The following is a 10974-nucleotide window of genomic DNA, read 5'->3' on the forward strand; positions in this document are numbered from 1 at the left end:
TATACAATTTGTATTAAAACTAATGAGGAAACTGTAATCTGCACTGTACAACGAAGTACTATGTAATAACAAAGATTTAAAAATAGACAAACTCTAACAATACAGCTGTTCATGAAGGTAGTCGCAAATTTCCAGTGACACAACTAGGCTTAAACCTACCCCTTGTCTATGATTTATCTCCTTAAAATATCCTTTATTGATTTTAAATAATTAAATAATACATGAAAAATTGTATTTTTTCACTTGGAAAAAAAGAAATAAATATTTCCAAATTTATACAAACTCCTTGGTTTTGGTCATATTTTGCCAACAAATAGTGCATCTTATGAAAGATCGTTTTCTGCGATGAAGCATTGAGATAGAGGGCTGACTGGGCTGATGCGAGTCAAAAGTCAAAACATGGTCACGATTCACGGTCAATATGAAACAAGAATGGTTTTAAATTTATCCATAATTCGTATTGAGAGAGATTTATTAAACGTTATTGACAGGGAAGAAATTTTTAAACAATTTTGAAAGCGCTAATGATAAAAAAATACAAATAATGTATTAAAATGTTGCATAATTTAAAAATAACTGATTTTATTTTTTCTTACCTACCCTTATATTACATTATATTACAGGTAAACAATAAATTTAGTTATAATAGTAATATATTTTCATGGTTGGCTTATATTGCTCATGATAATGTCACATAGATACTGAAAGAAAACAAATTGTCGTACATCTACTTAATATTTTCTTGGTTTGGAGTATAAAATGTGTTGTGATTGTATGTAGAGAAGAGCGGATGATAGCCTCCTATGGGATATTTTAAGTTCATAGTTTTGTTGGTAAGCCTCCCCAGAATTTTAATTATAATTACGCTTATGCACACTTCAATAGTGAATAAAAATTACTTTTGCTAACAAGGGCGGCTTTAAAAATTTGCCGCCCCTATGCCAAAAAAAAATTTACCGTCCTTATTTAAAAAAAGTCACCTCTGTACAACAACATTTTCTTACATGATAACATTTTCTACCTATATATTATGCAATTATTTTTTTAATTTAACAAATAAAAAACGTCCTGATTCAAATATAGTATTTTCTCTTTATTCTTATTATACAAGAAAAAAATAATAAATTTATTAAATAATTATTTGGTAATACGAGTAGTTTTAATGTTAATTATTTAATTTGAAATTGAAAAATTTAAGAAAAAAATTAAGTATTTTTCTATAGGTAGGTACAAGAATAAAATAAATATTAAATACAATTTTACTGCGTATAAAAAGCCGCCTTCCATAAATTTGCCGCCCTATGCGGCTGCATAGTTTGCAGTGCCTTAAATCCACCCCTGTTTGCCTACTTAGAAATAAACTAGGTAATAAAATTCAGATATTAAATAACTTCAATCAATAATTCTACTATATTAAAATAAAAGTTAGTTGTCTATGGTTTTTTTTTTTTTAATTATACATTAATATACAATGGTTAAGATTTAAGATTAACACATCTGTCAAAGTGACATACTCATTGATTGAGTACACTCGATATCTACAACACAGCAGAGCTAGGAAGTTTCAGGTTTTTTAATCTAAAAAGTTAAATTCACAACAAAATTAATTATTGTTCAATGTAAAATATTCCTATTTGTTGGCATTTAATTAAACACAATTTTTATCTTCACACAAATTTACATAATTACATAGGTTTAAATTTTTGAAATGCGATAGTACAGTTATTGCATTCAGAAACATAATAATAACAATAAAAAAAAAAAAAAAAATTAATAATAAATAAAAAATAAAAAAAAATAATAATAATAATAAAAGGCTTGCTAGTAAAATTTATTCTAGATTTATATTAATAATTACTAAATTTCTGTCAAGCATTAAACATTTAAAAAAATAATAATAATAATTAAAAATTTAAATAATGTAGTAAATTTGTTATACAACTATATTCATTACTTATTAAATGTTGACATACAGTTGCACACTGAAGTGAGAATTATGAATTACAAGGAATATCATTAAAAAAATCACATTTACATATTATGGTTATTGTTGTCTTTTTATGTATGTATTAATACTAAATTTTGACTTATCCATTTCAAATAGATAAGCAATATTAAGTATTATTACTTTTTAATAATGAAAGGGATTTATACATGTATATTGTACAAAATATAAGAATTAAAAAATCTGCTTTGCAATAATAAATCCAGTTATTTTTCCACAGAATATTAATGTTTATACATTAAAAAAAATAATTTCTTTTGATATTTTCCAGTTAATAATAAAATGTAAGTCTCAAATCAACCTTAAGATTTCATAGTTAAAAAAAAAAAACTACTTAAAAATGATCTTCACCAGCTCATAATTTTAAAATGCACTCCACTAGGTGTTATACATAGTAATAAAATTGCTTCATTTTCAATTTTCTAAAACATTCTATTGACTTTCGAGTATATAGTTTGTTTTGAAAATTTGTAACTTTAAAATTTTCACTTTGATATAAAAATAACAATATAACATGAATTAATCTTTGTCTTTTCCGTTGTAGACATCCCAAAGAGTGATTTTGTTATCTTTATTAGCAATAGCCAACAAGTATTTGGCTTTCCAAAATGTCACTGACAATTCGGAATATGCAATATTTAAGACTCCAGATGAATGAGAATCTAAAACTGCTAATAGTTTCATGGTTTTCCAAGAAAATAGTCTTACAGTTAGATCCCAGCAGGCAGCAGCGACTATTTTATCATCAGGTCTTAGCTGTAAAACATTAACACCAGGATTTGTAATCTTTATGTTTTTATTTATGCTTAAATTACCATCTGTAATACAAAATGTATTTATCACATTTGAACTACCTGCACAAATACCTTTGGTCATATTATGATCCACATCCAGAGCCATTAAACATTCTAGTTCAGGAAAGCTGCACTGATTAATAATATGATCTTCTTGCCACACAACAACTATATTGGCTTCATAACCACAAAATATATAATCACCAATACATTTTACAGTCATCAAATCGCCCAAACTGTTGTCTTGGTGTGGATTAAAATCAGTAATTTTACTATAACTATCAGTAGAATAACAATTCATTGTAGACTTTTCTCCTTTGCACAATAACATGTTTGTTTTGTATAAGGCAAATTTACAAAAACCAATTATTTGGGTTGAAAAAGTATGATAGAGTTTGAGTTCGATACCATCTATTTGCCAACATTTTATTTCGCCCACTTTGTCTTGTGACACCAAATGATTTTGTTTGGTCAACAGTTCAAGGTTCATTATACACACTGTGCCGACTTTAATTTCATTTTTTAAACGGTTTGACTGGAAACAGAAAAACAAAACTATTATACTAAATACAGTTGCATATACTAAAAGATGATGGATTTATTATCGAAACAATGTAATTGAAAAATGAACATGAAGTTATCGTTTACTATTGTATAATTCGAATAATCAAATCAAAGTGTTATTATTTGAACACCGAAAATCTTACCTCTAGGTTCCAGACAAGAATTTCTCCGCTTAGAGTGCCAACGTAGAGAATTTCGCCATCTAAATAGAATTTCAAGCAGTATGGAGTATATTTTTCACATTTCAACGTGAAAATAGGAGACGGTAATTTTTTTGACATTTTTATCTTTAAAATTATTAGAAGTTTAAATCAATTTGATTTTTCCCGATTAACTAACAGCAAGAAATTGTTTAATATTATTTACACTTCGGGATTTTCAAATAAGTAATAAGTAATAACCGAATATTAGTTATTAGTTATTACTTATTAGTTATTACCGTTAACCAACACTGACTGAGGAAGATATAGAGAATCCTCTTATCAACTACACCGATAAAAAATAAAAATCTTGGTCCTTAGATTATAATATTATGGTATTTATAGATATGATTATGATTATCTGTCTGTCTCTATAATATGAGATAATTAACATGAACTACTCAGTACTCACGCATACGTCATACAGTAGTTCACATCTCAAATTTGAAATTCAAAACTTTTAACTTATTTGTTGTAGATTTCGTAGTGTTGTATTTTTTCGTTTATGTAATGACTTTTTGAAGCGTATTTAAACACAATTATTTAGTTATATTATTAACGTTTATTTGTTTGAATCTTGAATCACGAATTAAGATGTAGATACTAAATACATTAATTCGTAATTTAAATACTTATTACATATCAATAACTGTTTATCAAATATTCAAATTTTGACATGATTTTAGTTTAACCAACACCGCTTGGCACTTGACTTTTTCTTGATTATACGTGGGTAGAATCATAAATAATTGTTTTAAATACGGTTTCAGTATTTACCTCAAGCTTCTACGATTTGATGTTTGCCAATTTAGGTTACATTTAGTTTTTATTTTTTTAATTAAGTAAGCTATTACTGCATATGGAGGCTAAGCTAATAATTTAAATTCTTAAGTTAAAATCTGATAATAATAAAAATTTAAATTTAACATACAACACTGTAATACTTAACAAAGCTCCCACGAGTCCATGCATCATGCATTTATTTTAATTTGCTATACCTTTGTCATTTCTTTTTTTTTATGTAGGTATTGCATTTTAGTTAAAAATTAATAGTCTATAACAATTTATTTTGCCACTTTATACATATCTGTATTTATTTGTTAATTGTTATGTGTGTTTAATACCCGTTATATTTTTCTTAATCAATCAAGATTTCTTTTTTTATATTTTAAATTAGAATAATATTATTTCTTTATAATATTTTTAGTTTTATTGTTTTTATATTTTTATTAAAATTAAGAACACAATCAATCCAATTTTTGAATATTCTGTTGTAAATAATCACACAATAAATATTTAAATATTAATTTCACAAACAAAAGCAGATGTTCATTTATCCTTAAATTTCTTTACTTTGCCTTAACCAATCAACTAGTTTTTATTTTTAAATTATTACAAATATTTGAATAATAGTGGTAGTAAATAACTTGCTGTAAAAAATAAATAATTACGTACTGTAATATCATCTATTGATCTATTCAAAATAAATTTATCATCAATCAAAATGTTGTAGTTAAATTATAACACTATGCAATACGTATATATTCTGCAATAGGTACTTAACACTTAATTTCGACTAATAGGATTAAGAATATTATGTTCATATGAACTGTGACATAGGAATTATATTTTGAAATTAAATTAAAATTTTAAAACATATAAATACTATGAAACAAAAAAATACACTCTAATGAGGTACCCCAGACTTTCAATGGATAGATCATAGATGATATCATAATGAATCCTCTACAAATATTTAACAAATATTTTTGACAAAGCTCAGACATAATAACATAACAAAAATTGCCTAATTTCGTAAAAATTCAAACTATCACAATTCACAAGGATCAAACAAACAGTATTTAATCAAACATAAATATTTTGTTATAAGATCAATGATTAGAATAATTGAAAAATATTTTTTACAGATTTTGGTTAAAACTACTTGTTTGCAATAACTATATCATAAAAATATATAATTAATTTTTTTAAATCAGTAGGTGAGATATATGTTAACTTACTCATTCATCTTCTTTTCTAATACTTTTAAATATGATATAAATTACTTGTTAGTTATAGAAAAAACAGAAAAAGATTTACCATGATTCATATATATTATGAAAAAATGTAATTGTTACAAAATTTAGATACATGAAAATTATAAAGAAACAGCTTAAAAATTATATACAAGAAATATTTAAAACAATATTTTGTTAAATATAATTTGAATTTCAGTTGTTACTTCTGAGCTTCTGATTCAACATTATTATCATTCTCAGCTTTCAACTTACTTAGTCTACCCATTCCAGGCCTATAAATTTCAATAGCTGGGCGATCCTTATTTCTAATGCGACGATCAGTCTTGGATTCTTGACGGCGATTATCTATTCGCTTATTGTAAACAAATTTTTTATCCATATCAGATCGATGCTTTTTATAATTTTCAGTTTCACCAGTTTCAACTGTTTCTTTATCATCATGCCATTTATTATATTTTAATAATACACTTGTTTTGTTATCTGAATATCCTGGTTTCAATGTTTCCGATTTCTTTTTTATATCATTATCTTCTTTAGACATATCCACATTAATTTTTTCAGGTTTAGAAGTAATATCTTCTTTTAAATCATTATCAAAACATTTGGTTGGACTATTTAGCTTGGTTGTTTTAATTTTAAATTCTATTTTTTTAACTTCATCAACTTTAGTTGTATCTTCACTCTTAACTTTATGACTTTCATCACAATGTTTGATTTTTTCAACATTTAATCCTGTATCATCTTTATGACTTTTAATAATTTTTCTATAAAAAAAAAAAAGTACTACAATTAATAAAATAATATAATTTGTTATTATCAACAATTTAACAAAATTTAAATATTAAATTAATATAATTTTTTAAAGTCTAAGACTAAGGTAAGTCTTGAAAACTTAAGTTACATGTTGCGTATAGGTCTTACTAGTTCAAATTTTGTTATAATTCCAAATTGTAATATAATTCCTAGAAATTTAACATTGTTTGAAATTATATATATTATTATTTATATTCATGATTTAAGTTGCAATTTGGTATAAAATAATATCATATAAATTATTATAAAATACATGACTGAATATGAGATTTGTTTTTGGCAAAGTTGTTTTACTATTGTATTACTAACAGAAAAATAAATTATTAATAATGGCTTGGCATGGTGCGTTGGTTACTACCAGTCGTGGAATGCGACTGCGAGTAAGTAACGGCCACAGCTACTAGCTCCCGGATGGGTGACCACTCGGGAGGGTTCATAGTGGTTAAAAACCTTGCCACACATACACGTGTTTGCTATCAACTGTAACAATCGTAAAATACAACCTACCATACCAACCTTACCCCTGACCATAGTTCATAACCCCTACAAACAGCTAATGGCTCTAGTTGTCGGGCTTAAGTTCAATTAAAAAAAAAAAAAAAAAATTATTAATAGCAATATACACTTATGATAAAATAGCTTTAGAAATATATTGATAAATTATCTTTCTTCTGAAATATTTTTCATCAAGTCAATTGATTTATCAATAAAAAATAAGAACTACTCATCAATAAGGTACATTTGACAATTGATATCTTCTATAAATGGGGCATATTCTGATTTTATCTTTTTGTTTTTTTACCAGGATCACCATTGAGCTTAAATATAAAATGGATATACAAATAAATGAATGAAAATTTTTACTATTACCAATAATTACATTTCACTGTCAAAATGTTATAAACTTAACATTTTATAGGGTTTTTTTTTTATTTAATCCAGTCATTAAAAAAAAAAAAAATAAAAAATTATTTAAGTCGATAATTTTGATACAAAATTTGAATTATCGTTCAATGTAACTTAAAATAAAGATTTGGAGCCACTATTTTTATTCAATAAAAATATAGTTTAACTTAAAAAAATTGATGCATGTTTACTTTTGGTTTGTATCTTTCACTGGTTTTTCATCAATTACTCGTTTACTGATTATGTTACTTTTGGTAATGGGTTTGGATTTAATGAAAATTTCTTTTTCCACTTTTTTGTTTCTCCAAACATCTTCTTTTTCCTGTTTTCTGATAAATACTTTTTTACGACGTTCATCTCTTTGATTAACTCGTACACGTTGCCTATCATTCTGCTTTGCTAAATATTCAAGTAGTGGTGTACTCAAATCTTGTTCTTGAGATTTATCTAAGAAAGTAAAATTATTAAATATATCGCATTGTTTAATAAATACATATAAGCATCAAACTATATTTTTACTTTACCTTCAACAGATTCAAAAAAGTGTTGAGTAGTTTTTAACGTAGTGTCTATAGTCTTCTGTTCAAAATTACGTTTAAACTCTAAGAACACCGGGTTCTCGTGTATTTTACCCCAATTTGCATCTTTATCTAATTTCTTTTTTGGTATTCTTTGGTAAGGTGCTAGTTCAACAGTAGCTGGATACTCGTCACCTTCAAAAGTATTAAAAGATAACAATTCTATCACTTAAAATAAAAAAAAAAACATTTATTACCAGTGTCATCAACAAATACATAACCATCGAATTTGTCAGTAAACATATACATATCATCTTCTTTAAGAAAATTGATATAAACCCTTGAATGATGGAATGGCACTGCATTTGGATCACCAGGTATAAAATACATATAATTGAATTCAGGCAGAGGAGACACCTCATTGAGAAATCTTTCTTCGGTCATTGTTGGGGGCAATCTCCGAACAACTATCTTTATAGAAAATCATGGTTATTATTTTGAATGACATAATATATTACATAATATATAAATACTCTTAACATTTGATGTTTATTATCAAACATATTATTAGTTGTTTAAACAAACGTAAAGTCATAACAGTATTTCTTTGTAATTACTGAAGTCCTAAAAAGTACTATATGTAAATAATTTATGTTAAATGTTTTAAGAACAATTTTTAAATATTTGTTACAAATAAGGTCAAAAAGTCAAGGAGAAACTTAAATTTTAGGTACAGCATGAACTCATGACAAATTAATTTTTAATTTATTTAAACTAAAGACAGCTTAAATCTATAGTTGCTTTATATCATATTGCAATAAAAATAGTTTAATGCAACTAATTTGTTGTGAAGTTTTTTTAAATTTTTATGAAATAAATATTTTACTTAATATTAAACTTATACACAAATAATACTGAATGTAAGGAGATATAATTTATTGGAGCCAATGTCCTAAAATTAATGGCCATAAATTAAAAATAGGTTTTGGTGTAGGAAAGACATTTTCTTTTATATTTGTCTACACAATAACACTCAAAATATTATAACCACCACACAGTATAAATAGCTTATATTGTGTAGGATAAATTTATGGTAAAAATTAATTAATATTAATGTTTAATTTAAATCTGACTAAATAACATAGTCAATATTTTCATTGAAGAAAGCAACATATCGAGTACTTAAATTTTAGTGATTATTAATAAATTGTAATGCCCATATACAAGAATAAAATAATTATTTTTTTTTCCACTGTTTTTCGTTCATCTTTAGATTTCTGCCTGTCCAACGCTTTAAACAGTGACAACAAAAAGTCATCAACTTTTTCAGGTGGTTTTATAGCTTCAGTATTTTCTGAAATATTTAATGGAGAAAATTATTAACAATAAATCAAGTGAACATATTCATAAGTATGTATAACTTACCTTTTATCATTTTTGAATTTTGATCATTTCTTTCAATAATAAGGAAATATAAAAACAACGTACTACAAAGTACGAATTCTTAATTTTAGTAATATTATTGATGTAATTATTGATGTAATGAATACAATATATGTAAACTGATGTGTACTAAACAAATACAATGCGCACAGTATAATAATTAATAATGATAATCATAGTCGTAAGCATAGAGTAATAATACTAAGTAAGTCGATATTAGGATTTTTATTTTTCATATTATTATGTAAATAAATTGTCCACTTTCATATGATATTGTTATCAAGAAACAATATTTATTACCAGAAAGTATGAACACAGTTATCACGGTTAAGTGTATGGTATGAACCAAAGTGTATCGATAAGGTGTCATACTCGAACACGGTTTAAAATTAAATCAGTTAAATCATCTTAAATAAGTTAAACTAATTTAAGATAGTAATTTAGTGCAGTTTAATAAAAAAAAAAAATAAATTTTTATGAGTTAGCAATAAATATTAAAATATAATGTAAATATTCAAAGTGTTGTGAAAAAAAATACTAAGTATTAAATATTTAAAAACAAAAATTAAATTTTGTTGATGATTTTTATGTTTGTTTCTTATTAAATTTCTTAAAAACATTTTTAAATAACAAAAACGTATAATTTGTGTATAAATATTAATAATGAAAATAATATTCAAATATTACTATCTGCCCATCGATAATAACGTCTAGTATGAAATGTAAAATGGTAAATTAAATATTATACAGGTACCTAGGGATTTTATTATTATTTTTAAATTCTCTTTCTCTCTCAATAATATTGTATTAAAAAATTATTATTACTATTTTTATTATATATATATATATTTATTATTTTATATAACTGATAAGTTGTACTTCTATATAATACTAAATAAGGACAATAAGGTACTTCGTATGATAACTATTGCAAACTATGAAGCTAGAATTGCTGCAGCTGATTAAACAGCCGCCATGTTTTCTGTTGGCAAAACATTATATTCGTTATACAGAATGTATTAGGAATAAGGCTGAATGATGTTTTAAATGGTAAATAAAATAATAATAATTCTATAAAAATGCTTGAATATTAATTTGTATTAAAAAAAAAAAAAAAAAACAATTAATTATTTAACATCAAAACATCAATTAATAGGTATCAAATATACTATAATATATAATATTATTTTAAATATATTAACAATAAAAATTAAAAATTTTGTTGATTTTTAAGTTTTAATTTGTAAATTATTAATTTAAAAAAAATCTGCACTACCTACTTAGAATACATCAAATACATCAAATAGGTACTTATCTTGATATATATTTATTTTGTGCCATAAATTAAAATAAAAGATAATATTAATTATTAAATAAAAAAACTTAGTTAACAGACGGCGTTTATTAACAACCATGACATTTTTTGTAACCTAGCAACAAAATTCAAATGAATTTTCAAATATTCTTTAAAAAAGATTATCACCAAATTTAAATTATAACTAGGGTTGCGATTTAAATGTAATAAAAACAAAATATATGTAATTTAAATGGCTAAAATATGTAATATAAAATAAAAAATGTGTAATAAGAAAAATTTTAAAAGATATTGACGTGTTAAATTAAAATACAATTCATTCTTAATTAATTTAAAGTGAAACAATGACAAACCATGTATTGATTTAAATTTTCAAA

The 10974-nt window shown here is 24.5% G+C and overlaps 2 protein-coding genes across 3 annotated transcripts; both read right to left on the reverse strand.

The window, feature by feature from the left end:
• Positions 1–2149: 2149 nt before the first annotated feature.
• Positions 2150–3845, reverse strand: LOC112602005 (guanine nucleotide-binding protein subunit beta-like protein 1). Its single transcript, XM_025349916.1, has 2 exons — positions 3507–3845; positions 2150–3334 (listed from the first exon to the last, which is right to left on the reverse strand). Exons 1-2 carry the CDS (start codon positions 3642–3644, stop codon positions 2525–2527), a joined length of 948 nt encoding a protein of 315 aa, XP_025205701.1. The 5' UTR covers positions 3645–3845; the 3' UTR covers positions 2150–2524.
• Positions 3846–5721: 1876 nt separating this feature from the next.
• On the reverse strand, positions 5722–9300 carry LOC112601996 (regulator of nonsense transcripts 3B). Of its 2 annotated transcripts, XM_025349906.1 has the most exons (6): positions 9265–9300; positions 9081–9193; positions 8097–8310; positions 7846–8034; positions 7513–7768; positions 5722–6366 (listed from the first exon to the last, which is right to left on the reverse strand). In XM_025349906.1, exons 1-6 carry the CDS (start codon positions 9272–9274, stop codon positions 5802–5804), a joined length of 1347 nt encoding a protein of 448 aa, XP_025205691.1. In that variant the 5' UTR covers positions 9275–9300; the 3' UTR covers positions 5722–5801. The 2 variants fall into 2 exon arrangements, with proteins under 2 accessions (XP_025205691.1, XP_025205692.1); XM_025349907.1 differs by lacking the exon at positions 9265–9300 and having other exon boundaries at positions 9080–9156.
• Positions 9301–10974: the final 1674 nt, after the last annotated feature.

This window comes from Melanaphis sacchari, unplaced genomic scaffold (assembly GCF_002803265.2).
Source record: "Melanaphis sacchari strain LSU unplaced genomic scaffold, SCAv2.0 Contig80_pilon_pilon, whole genome shotgun sequence".
Taxonomy (NCBI): domain Eukaryota; kingdom Metazoa; phylum Arthropoda; class Insecta; order Hemiptera; family Aphididae; genus Melanaphis; species Melanaphis sacchari.